The 12,113-nt window shown below is 35.6% G+C and overlaps 2 protein-coding genes and 1 non-coding gene across 4 annotated transcripts in view; all 3 read left to right on the top strand.

Annotated features, from left to right (window-relative positions):
- Positions 1-12,113, top strand: part of RALGPS2 (Ral GEF with PH domain and SH3 binding motif 2) — a 154,812-nt gene that overhangs the window by 39,894 nt on the left and 102,805 nt on the right. For both annotated transcript variants that reach the window (XM_043485810.1, XM_043485809.1), the window contains exons 2-4: positions 1,970-2,114; positions 7,807-7,911; positions 9,192-9,242. In XM_043485810.1, the coding sequence (XP_043341745.1) occupies positions 2,058-2,114; positions 7,807-7,911; positions 9,192-9,242 (213 nt within the window). In that variant the 5' untranslated portion in view covers positions 1,970-2,057. The remainder of the gene's footprint in view (positions 1-1,969; positions 2,115-7,806; positions 7,912-9,191; positions 9,243-12,113) is intronic.
- On the top strand, positions 7,464-11,716 carry LOC122452307 (60S ribosomal protein L10-like). Its single transcript, XM_043485813.1, has 2 exons — positions 7,464-7,474; positions 11,256-11,716. The coding sequence occupies exon 2, from the start codon at positions 11,258-11,260 to the stop codon at positions 11,558-11,560; it is 303 nt and encodes a 100-aa protein (XP_043341748.1). The 5' UTR covers positions 7,464-7,474; positions 11,256-11,257; the 3' UTR covers positions 11,561-11,716.
- LOC122452637 lies at positions 11,065-11,199 on the top strand. Its single transcript, XR_006272797.1, has one exon. It is a non-coding gene; the product is annotated as a small nucleolar RNA SNORA70 (small nucleolar RNA).

Here is a 12,113-nt window from a genome sequence, read left to right as displayed (position 1 = left end):
GATTTAAAAAATTCTAGCACAGTGTTTTGCTCATAGCAGGTACTTAGGATATATCTGAAGAAATGAAGATCAATTTAGGATGTGACTGATGCCTGCTACCATTAGTAAAAAATTTTTAAGCATTTGAAAACCAGCAACATGTTTTTTTTTTTCATTTATTTTTATTAGTTGGAAGCTAATTACAATATTGTAGTGGTTTTTGCCATACATTGACATGAATCAGCCTTGGATTTACATGTATTCCCCATCCTGATCCCCTCTCCCACCTCCCTGTCCACCCGATCCCTCTGGGTCTTCCCAGTGCACCAGGCCCGAGCACTTGTTTCATGCATCGAAACATGTATATTATCTAGGGTGAAACAGATCACCAGCCCAGCAACATGTTTTTGCTACATCTGGGAAACATATTTTAGGCATTCTCATTCATTGTTTCTGAAATCAGGATATTGCTGATGCCACCAAGAAGTGTTTTGTCTGAGGTATATTCCTAAGATTTTTGTTTTTTTTTAATTAGAAGATTCTCTTGAATTTAAGCTTCGTGTGGATTCAGTAGCTAGTAGACAGAATGTGCATCATTATAATAGCACTCTTAACGTGTGTCAGCACTGTTTTAGGTGCTTTACATGTATTAATTTCTCATCACCACTCTGTGAAGTAGGTACTTCTATCTCTGTTTTATTGGTAAGGAGATTGGGCACAGAAAAGGTAAACAGTTCACTGGGTTTAAACTTAGGCAGTTTTGTTCTGTAGTTTGTGCTTCTAAATCACTGCCATACATTGCTTTTCCAGAGAAAGGAAACTTAACATTTCAAGTGAATTAGTATTTCAAGTTCAGGTTGTTAAGTGGGTATAATTTTATAATGTACAGCATAGGGAATGTAGTCAGTAATATTGTTAATAACTCTGTGTGGTGACAGATGGTTACTGGCCTTATTGTGATGGTCATTGTAATGTGTAAAAATATCAAATCCCTTGTAATGTGTAAAAATATCAAATCCCTATGTTGTATAGCTGAAACTAATAATGTAAGTCAATTATACTTCAGTACAAATAGATACAGTTTTAACTACCTAATTGATAGACACTTATCATTTCTCTTCTGGAAAATGTCATAGAAATTTAAAGTTTGAAAGGGGCCTTACTCTGTTTAGAGGAAGAAATTGCCTCCGAGATAGGTAGTTACCAACATACCCATCTATGCGGCAGTTTCTTTGTGGAGAGGGATTAGAATCACAAGTAAACATTTTGAGTTTCAGTAAAGTAGAAAAAATATGGTAATGTGGAAAAATATTTGACAAGAATTTCAGATGGCTTGAATTTTATTCTTGACTCCTCATTTACAAGCCTGTGTCCTCAGAGACAGTGTTTGTGTTATGACTATAATGAAATCTTCCTTAATTAGCCTTATGGTCATTGTGAAGATCAGTGAGATAATGGATTGAAGCTATTCAATAAGCTTTAAAGCCCTATACAAATAAATATATATATATATTATATAGTGTGTTATTTTTAATAACATGATATCTTTATAAATAATAATTTGTTTTTAATTATTTGTGGTATCTTTGTAAACTATCAACTTGTAAACTTTGTAACTGTAGACTGTCAGTAATGCTAAACTAGATCTCTAAGACATTATTTTGTTAGGCCATGGGTTACTTTGCAAGATTTTTTTTACACTTTTTATTTTCTTAAAGCAAACACTTTAAAAAATTTTCTAACAATAAATGAAAAATTATATCTTTGTTTTGCTGATAAAGAACATAAAAGTAGCATGTATTGAACATATGTGTTGAAAGTAGCATAATAGGATTGTCCTCAGACTGGATTTACTGATTTAACTGAAATGAAAAACAGAATTTGGTAAACTGGAAGTATTTTATTTGGGTCATGGTGAGAGGTATGGGTTTGTTTTCTTAAACTTCCAATAAGACACACAGTTAAAGTTTTCTGTTTATTTTTTTTACAGGAATAATAATGTATTTGTGGCCTTGGACATGAAGCAGTCAGTCTTCTGTTGCTATTAAATAGCGTCAGGGACTGATGTTGTGGGAAGCATGGACCTAATGAACGGGCAGGCAAGCAATGTTAATATTGCTGCTACTGCTTCTGAGGTAAGACATTTAAGAAGTTTATTGTAAAATTTCTTACCTGGCATTCTAATTTTTAAAGCATTATGGTTGGTTACAGATTATAAATCGTAGCTTGAGAAAAGGGTTACAGGCTTTTCAGATTTTTTAAAAACTATTTTAATTGTACCATCCATGTGTTCATTATACGTTTTAGGAGTTACTCCCTACCTACTTAATATAACTGACAGATAATGATTACTTAAAACCCTTTTTTAGTTTTAGTTTTGAAGGATGCATAGGATTTCTTTTTAAGGTGTTTTCACATTATATGAACCTTGAGGGCAGTAGAACAAATGGGGCAAAGAATGACCATGTTGACACTGTCAGATCCCTTGATTCCAAGCCTGTTGAAGGAGACTGAAGAACTGTTAGGCTGGAATGTTGAAAGGGCTCTTCTAGTGGTGTAGCTCACACTGTTAGAGATGAAGATGAAGACTGAACTAGATGCTCATCTCTCTGGTTAATGGATTATGATTTTATTTTTGCCACCCCCCTTTTTTTTTGCGTTGTCTATAGATCTAGGGTACTTGCCTGCTTTCCTTAATATTTTCAGCATCTAGCTTGTATATCTCCCCTTTATTTTATCCTTACTACCGTAGAGGATAAGAAAAAATGTTTGACGATTTTACACCTTGACTTCACAGCTCCTTGGTAATTTCAACTTCATTTTGCCCAAGCCACTTTACGTAGGCCTTGCTGTCATTAGAATATTCTCTGTCAGTAGTTTCAATTATTTTTCCTATGTAGATGATTTCCATATTTTTAACTCTAGCTTTGGCTTCTGTTACAGATTTTATTAAGCATTTGTGATGGACCAGACATTTTATTTATAATATGAACAAAGTCAGTTTACCTGTTTCTCTTCTGCTATACTACTTGTAAAGGAAATGGCTCACCCCCCTTCTCTGACTTCCATCAGTAACATCACTATTTCCTTAGCATCTAAGTTCAGATCTGTAGATTTTGCACTAACCTGCTTCTCCTTTGCCCAGCACAGCTATTTTCACAGCGCAGCAGGGAGAGCCCACTAGCAGAACATAAGTTGGAATCCTCTGTGATGTAACCATCAGTAGCATCTTGGGTCCTGCCTACACTAGTGGAGAGGGTCACACAGGCCAGTGACCACCAAGAGAGAGAGAATGCCTGGCAGCCGGCTTAGAGCCTGGCCACCACACCTTATCTCTGGGAGCCAGTCCTGTTCTCCTTATTTCCACTAGTAGCATCTTAGTTTGGTCATTTATTATTTCTTGTCTAGGCTATCATAGTGACTTTTTCTTTTGATCTTGCCCTTCTGTTCTCTGCTGTTTTTGGTCCATTTGACTATATCACTCAATTTTATATAACCTTATATAAAAAATATATATGCTTATATATATATTATATGATATATATCATATATGTTATAATATATATTTAATTATATAGTATATGTTAATATATTTATTATATTTATAATTATATAAGCATATATTAATAGAATATCTATTGATTATACACAAATATTATATATTTGATATATAATTATATTATATATTTAATTATATAATATATACTAATATATTATATATTATATATAATTTTGTTTGTAATATATATAATTTATATAAAATATTTTATAAAATATATAAAAATTTATATATTTAAATTAAAATTTTTCTATATTTTGTATTTATAAAAATATATAAAACATATAATTATATATTTACATATAATATATATAACTCATATAACTCAATTTTAATATTCTTAAAATACAGTTGTTATACTTTATTGTATTTCCGAACTGTCCGTGGTTCCTCATTACCTACTAACTAAATACCCATGACATTCAGCCCTGCCTTTAGGACTTTTCTCAAAATGGCCTTAAATTTTCTTTCTAATGGATTTAGCTACCACTGATTCTCTACTTGAAATTTTTACTCTAATGAAAGAATACTACATCTTGCTGATGTTTGTATAAACCCTTATTTTTTTCTATTTTAAATGCTATAGTTTTATGAACATTTTCTCCTGATTCCCTAAACAGGAGCTTTCTTCTTTCTGAAGCTATTACTTTAAAAAAATTTTTTTAAATCATTTTTCCTATAAATTTGTATATAGCTTTTATTCCTCCTTGAGGCATGGATTAAATATGTTTGTAAATATGTCTATATTGCATGTATATTTATTTGGTATCTTTATAATCATATTTCTTAACTTTGTTAAATATATGTTGGTATATGATGGTATATTTGACTTTGTGTCCTGAAATATATGAGATAATATTATAGGAAACAGTACAGAATTGTTTGTTAAATAAAACAGATCATTTCACTTGTATAAAAAATTATGTTGGCTTTTCTAAAAGTAGATGAATTCCATGAGACCTCAGAGTAGTATAATCCAGTATATGAGAAGTAAGGGTAGAAAGTCTGCCTTTTAAATTGTCTTCCTGCTATGTCAAGAAAATAAAAATATGTATTTTTCTACCTTCTCTTAAAATAAAGATGTATTAGCATATCAGAATTCAAGCTTCTCAGAAAGGGGTACCCTTACCCTTCTATCTTTACCTTTTCGATCTAACCTGTGCTAAAGCGTCTGCTATCAGTAGAGGGGTGGTGAACTTTTTTCATATGTTTAGAAGTGTCAATAGTTTTTTCATCTTTCAGTCGATAAAGAATGACTACTGTGAACTTAGTGTACATTATGTCTCAGTACTACTTAGCTTCTTATCAATACCAGCCTATTTATTACCAATGGGGAAGCAGATAGAAGCACATCACTCATAATTTTTTAAGCCCCCTGCTAATGGTTTGTAAGAAGGAAAGGAGGAAAATGATTATTCATTTTGATAAGCATTAAGATTGCCATTATGATCTGCTCACTTTTTTTGAATGAGTTAGAAACTTGGAGAAAATTGCCAAGTTAAATTTAAAATGAATATATTTATTATTTGGTAGTTACTGGATTAGTATATACTGTTTAACTGATGTCTATTTGAATTATTGACATGAACAAATTTCTGTGTTAGTCTTGGAATATAAAATAACATTGTTGACATATTGTAAGCTAATCATAGTTACAGAGATCAAACACATGGAATGAGATAAATATATGAAATCCATTTATGAGACTTTGGGTTTCTGCTCAGACACATAAAAAGCTTGGAATTCATGACTCCTGTCCTCACAACTTGAAAAAGCCTGAACAATCTGAAAACCTGCTCTGTTGGAGAACTGGTGTCACAGAGCAAATTGACCAGTGATGCCCTGAGAACTGGAGAGAGAAGCAAATACAGAGAATCACTGTTTACCAAGAGCAGAAATCACTTGAGTCAGGCAAGGGCAGGAAAACTTACTGTTGTTGAAAAGCTGCTGCTAAAGGCTCTGGGTGGACTAGCTTGAGGATTAAATCTCCTGGGGGCTTAGTTTTAGGCCTCCCAGCCCACTTTTGTGAATTTTACCTCCAGGAGCACCACCAAGTTTTCACAGTGAAGATCATAGAAAAATCCCTCATGCTTCCAGCTGGAGGAGGGAAAGTAACCATTTTGAAATATACTAGGGGAAAGTAATCATCCTGAAATATGCCCAGCATGTTCTTTTCTCCACCTGTCCTCAGGGGAGACTTTACCAGATCCTAACCTACCTGGGGAAAGAGAAATACCCAATTCCGAGCCCTCTAGCCTTCCTGTCTTACTTTCTAAGGGGAGTCTGGGGTACTGAGAATCACCTAAGATTCTCAGCCCAAGGGCACAGGCTCACTGAAGTAACAGACTGTAGGGCGGTGGAACATGTCTCCTCTTCCTACTTCCCACCCCTTACCACCACATCAACAGGGTTCCTGTATGGTAATAAAGGATCACAGCCTAAAGAACTGCAAGGCACATACTCTCATCTAAGGAGTTTCTAGGGAAACCCAGAGACAAAAACAAGGACACTACAGGAAAGTGAAGACACCTCTAGCCACAACAAATAGTAAACAACGTAACTCCTATCTAGATAAACATAAACTTTTACACTAAAGGCCTATTTACCTCAGTTTCTGTTACCCACTAAGTCACATCTGACTTTCAACAAATTTTAAGACATGCTGAAAGATAACCAGAAAAACTTAGATTGAAGAGACAAAGCAAGCAATGCGGTAAGAGACTCCAGATATGGCAAGAAATTTTGGAATTAACAGGATGGGAATTTAAATAACTATGATTAGTAATGTTAATAGCGCTAGTGGGAAAAAATGGACAACATGCAAGAATAGATGGGTAATATAAGCAGGAATATTAAAACTCTTAAGAATCAAAAGGAAATCCTGGAAATCAAAAACGTTGTACCAGAAATGAAGATCACTTTGATTGACTCACCAGTAGAGTGATGACCAGCAGACTCTTAAGGAAAGAATCAGTGAACCTGAAGACATGTCAGTAGAATCTTCCCAAGCTGAAGTGCAATGAGAAAAATAGAATGAGGAAAACGGAACTCAATATTCAAGAATGGTGGGGCCCGTGACAAAAGGTGTAGTGTACGCATAATGGAACATCAGAGGAGGAGAAAGAGGAAGGAGCAGAAGAAATATTTGAAGTAATAATAGTGCAGAATTTTCCAAAATTAATGACTGATCCCTTCCTTTGTAATGTTTTTGATATTTAGTTGCTACTGAAAGGGTCACAAAGAGTCTGACAGGACTGAGCAACTGAACTGAACTGAAAGGGAGGGGAAAAGTAAAAATGAAACATAATGACAAGTGCTCAAAACTGATGTATAATAGCTGTTAGGTTGACTTACATATTATACCTCTGTAATTGAAACTTTGGTTAATTTTTTGTGCCATTGACTGTAGCCTGATATTCTACCACTATTTAACAGAACATGATCTGAATGTTCTTACAGTGCTTTTTCTTTGATTTGAGTCAGTGATTTGCAAAATGCATCTTTATTTTGTAGTACAGATGAAGTGGAAATTTAACAGAAATAAGGTTTTCAGAGCCCAGAGCCGCCTTTTGTTCTACCTATGGCAACAACAAATTCAAAATTAAGCAGTAACCTTAAAGCAGAAAACACATTTGTGCTGTGATAGGAAGGGCAGTGTCAATTGTACTGTCACAGACAGACGTTCACTTGACAGATAAGACTGGGTTATTTAGTTAATGGAATTTTAAGTGTTTTCCTGTGATTTATATTAGGATAATAATTTATCTTTTTCTCGGTAAACATTAGTTTTAAAAATTATAGATGAGTGTATCCCCCCCCCTTTTAAATCTCATTTGAAAATCACTGAACTTGTTAAAATCTTTCATTTCTATTGGAAATGTTAGGAGGTCAGGGTGAGGAAACTGACAGGAAAATGACTTACTAGCGGATGAGATGGTTGGACGGCATCACCAACTCAGTGGACATGAGTTTGAATAAGCTCTGGGAGTTGGTCATGGACAGGGAGGCCTGGCGTGCTGCAGTCCATGGGGTCGCAAAGAGTAGGACACGACTGAGAGACTGAACTGACTGACTGAGGTTAAATTTTACATTGCCCAACCCTTTGCCTAGTGCTCTTCCAGCTTAGCGGTCTGTTCCGACTAACTTTTCTACAGAATTTGTTAACTCAGTATTCGTAGCTTCCTCAGTTTTAAAGGCAGTCTAGTTTCCATGATACTGACTGCAAGACAGTTTTTCAGTGGCTTCGTTTTTTTTTTTTAATTTACCAGAAAAGTAGCAGTTCTGAATCATTAAGTGACAAAGGTTCTGAATTGAAGAAAAGTTTTGATGCTGTGGTATTTGATGTCCTTAAGGTTACACCAGAAGAATATGCGGTAAGTCTTCTACCTCTTGTTCTCCAGTTTTTGCACATAATTTACATATTGGTACTATTCAGTTAGAATTTGTAGGCCCAACGGAGGAGATGTTTAAAAAAAAAAACTGGATGTGGGAATCAATGGGGAGGGTAGCACGACAATGGAGTAAGCAGAGGAATGAAATAGGGAAGGTGAAAAAAAAATCCACTGATACTTTTAGAGAAGCTTTGTAGGTTACACTATCAACTTGGTAAGTAATAGTCAGTATTTACCTTTATGATGATTGCTTTTGTCTCTACCTATACCTCCTCCTCAAGATAAATGTACTTTACTGACAAAGGTAGGAAAGAAGTATTTTTACTTTTTCGTAAATTAAAAAATTAAAGTTGAAGGCATTATTGCGTTGTCATGAAGGATACCTACAAAAACTTAATTCTTAACAGACAAGTGTTCATTTATTTATGTTATCTTTTTCCTTTAGCTTGTGAGCAGAATATACTGATTTCCTGATATTGAACTCTTACATTCCAGGAATAAACTTTAGTATATTGCTAGATTTTGTTTTATATCTGTAGCCACAAGAGAGATAGGTCCATAATCATGTGAAGACCTTCAATATGAGTTGCCACTAGTGTAGAGTCAGTTACTTTTTATGAATTGGGGGAAAATACCCTTGTATTATTATCACATTTTATATTACTGTTTGAGTAGATATGATTTAATAGTCACAGCAACACCACTGCTTTATAAACCAGTAGATCCAGTTTTTGTTTTTTATTTTGATTTAGTGTATGTATTTGGGCTTCCTTGGTGGCTCAGGTGGTAAAGAATCTGCCTGGCAATGTAGGAGACCCATGTTCAATCCCTGGGTCAGGAAGATCCCCTGGAGAAGGAAATGGCAACCCACTCCAGTATTCTTGGCTGGGAAATCCCATGAATAGAGGAGCCTGTTGGGCTACAGTCCTTAGGGTCGAGAAGAGTCAGACACGACTGAACAGCTAACACACAATGTATGACCGTGTTCAAACTTTTAAAATTATTTGTTTATTTTGTAACTTTACCTCACTGATCTCACAGGAAAATATGAAAAGGCATGAGACAAATAGAAATAATTTTATTTTATGGTGTAAGGACTAAATTTTCATTTTTTTAAGCCCTTATAAAATTGGGATTTTTTTTCTAGTAAAGATTTGAGTACTCTGTATTTTAGTACAGACTAATAATTTTAATTTCAAATATATGTCATATTATGGCATTCCAAAGAAGAAATTATAAAAATTTTTTACTTTTTATTTCAGGGTCAGATAACACTAATGGATGTTCCAGTATTTAAAGCCATTCAACCAGATGTGAGTAGTTTTAAGAACTTCCTTTTAAAATATGCAAAATGGTGAATTATAGTATCTCAAATTGAGAAGTTTTAGAAATGAAAAATTACACTTTATATTAATCTTTAAATGTTTAAAGCTTTTGACATTATTCAGGCTTTGGAAGCTCGTGGCATTCATAGCTAACACTGTTGAGTCATAGATGAGGCTGAGTCATTTTGGTTGATTTGGCTTCATCACTTTACTGAAAGGGGCATAGACTTAGGAAGGTTGGATGATTTACCTGAGGCTTTGAGTCTTTTTAATAGGATAATGGGAGTAAGCTTCTGGGTTTCACAATTCTCTTCAGTAATCTTTTCCCTTGTACCTTAATTTTATGACTTTATAATATGACTGTGTGTTGACACTTTGGTGAGAAGAGAGAGAAGGAAGGCATTTTTTGTTTTATTAAGAAGAAGGAGACTAGTATGCATCTACCCACTGTAAGCTATTTATTACACTGTGTGTGTATGTATGTTCCTATCGTTGTCACAACCTGAATATGGTAGTGTCTATTTTACTCATGAGAAAACAGAATGACAGTTGTCCCTGATTATAGCTTAGTATTAGAACTGGTTTTCAGACTCTAAAAATTGATGCTTTTTCTACTTTTTATCAGGTAAGAATATACATATTACTTTGTATCCCCAAACTAAGTCATTGATAATACTAATAAATTCAGTACCTTAAGACAGATATATTTTTAGTTCTTTCAGAACAAAATATAGTGTATTTGTTATAGTATTTTCAAGTCCAATAACATAGCTGTTAGAGAAAGCATCTGTATCTTCAGTGGCATAGACAGTCCTGTGTTTTTCAAGTTACTTAGTGTCTGAATATCTCAAGTTTGTCACTTACAAAATGAAAGCGTGGGCCTAAATGACCTCTGAGTCTTTGTTATGCCCACAATTTTTTTTTCCCCCTTTCTCCCTATACCATGGAGGGCTCTCTGAAACCATTAGTTTAGCAACAGAGGAAGCAGAACAATCTAGTCTATAAAGAAGACACAAACGGAAAAATTGCTTTTGTATTTAAATGATAGGAACTGAAGTGTTCATTTCCTCACATCCTTGAACAAAACAAAGCAAACTAAATTCTTCATAAAAAATACAACGTTTTGCCCTAAAGTTCAGTCATCTTCTCTTTTTGTGCATGCTCAGGCACTTTAGTCATGTGTAACTGTTTGTAACCCTATGAACAGTTGCCCACCAGGCTCCTCTGTCTATGGGATTCTCCAGGCAAGGATACTGGAGTGGGTTGCCATGCCCTCCTCCAGGGAATCTTCCCAACCAGGGATCGAACCCGCATCTTTTATGTCTCTTGCATTGGCAGGTGGGTTCTTTACCACTAGCACTACCTCTTCTCTTTAGACATATTTTTTTTCCTTTTGAATAAACTGCAATTTCTGTATTTCTAGACGTCTCATATGAGATTAGTGCTATCCAGTAGAAATATGTGAACCATTTATATAACTTTACATTTTCTACAAAGTAAAAAGAAACAAGTAAAGTTAATTTTAGTAATTGTATTTAACTGCAGCATCCAAAATATTATCACTTCAACCTGTGATTGGTATAAAAATTACTGAGACTTTTACTCTCTTTTTTCTGTGCTAATAAGACTTTGAGATTCAGTGTATATTGTACAGTCACAGCACATCTTGCCACACTGCAGGTGCTCCACAGCCACTTGTGGCAAGGAGTTGGACCCTGAAGGTCTAGCAGTGACTGCTTATGGACATAAGCTTCAAGTCAATGGGAATTGTTTGTGAACTTCCTAGAAGTGAACTTTAAAAATTCCCTTTTTGCAGTCAGTTAAGCCGACTGTGCTCTTTTCCCCATGGGGGCCCAGTGTGCAATGGCTGCAGACAGCAGCCTCCTTGGTAGTGTATGCAACCTGTTGCCTGTACAGGTAGCCCTAAGGGACCTTGGAGACAACTCTTGCTAGTGGCCATTCATGACTGGCCTGCTGTTTCTCAATCTAGACTCCAGACAGGTATGCGCGGTGCCTTCGGAAAGCCCCAGGGCACAGTGGCCAGGGTCCACATTGGCCAGGTCATAATGTCCATCCACACCAAGCTGCAGAACAAGGAGCATGTGATTGAAGCCCTCCTCCAGGCCAAGTTCAAGTTCCCTGGCTGTCAGAAGATCCACATCTCCAAGAAGTGGGGATTTACCAAGTTCAGTGCGGATGAATTTGAGAACATGGTGGCAGAAAAGCGACTCATCCCGGACGGCTGTGGGGTCAAATACATCCCTAATCGTGGTCCCCTGGACAAATGGCGGGCCCTGCACTCATGAGCATCAGCCCTGTTCCCTCCTTAATCACGCTCACCAATAAATGCTATTTCCTGTCCAAAAAAAAAAAAAAAATTCCCTTGACCCCCACTTCCTGATCTAATTTAACACTGATCCTGTCGATTTTTTGTTTTAACCTAAATCTCTTATTTATCCGTTCTCTCTCTACTCTGAACACCCTATTCAAAGACACCATGGTAACTCATCTGAATTGTTGCATTGCCCTCTTAACCTGATCTGTCCACATCCATCCTGACCCTTCTAAACTTTTTCTACCCAGTAACCAAGGTCATCTTTCAACGTGTAAATCTGCTTTCATTATTCCTCTGCTTAGAATGCTTCAGTGGCTTCCTGTCACTCTGAAATGATAAAGACTATCCCAATACTGTCTACAAATCTCTTCTAAGTTTTGCCTCTTCCTACCTACTCCAACCTCATTGTCCACCTTTTCCACCTGTTTTCTGGTCTAGCTACAGTGGCCTTTTAGCCCCTCTCACACTGAGCCTGTGTGAATCCTACTTAACTAACTCATGTTCATCCTTCACTTCTCAAGTCA

This window comes from Cervus canadensis, chromosome 13 (assembly GCF_019320065.1).
Source record: "Cervus canadensis isolate Bull #8, Minnesota chromosome 13, ASM1932006v1, whole genome shotgun sequence".
Lineage (NCBI taxonomy): Eukaryota > Metazoa > Chordata > Mammalia > Artiodactyla > Cervidae > Cervus > Cervus canadensis.
Note: the sequence above shows the minus strand (reverse complement) of the source record. Positions and strands in the feature narration are given on the sequence as shown.

Bases quoted from the DNA above. Each gene is read 5' to 3' on its own strand.
- LOC122452307 (XM_043485813.1), top strand. From the start codon at position 11,258: ATGCGCGGTGCCTTCGGAAAGCCCCAGGGCACAGTGGCCAGGGTCCAC.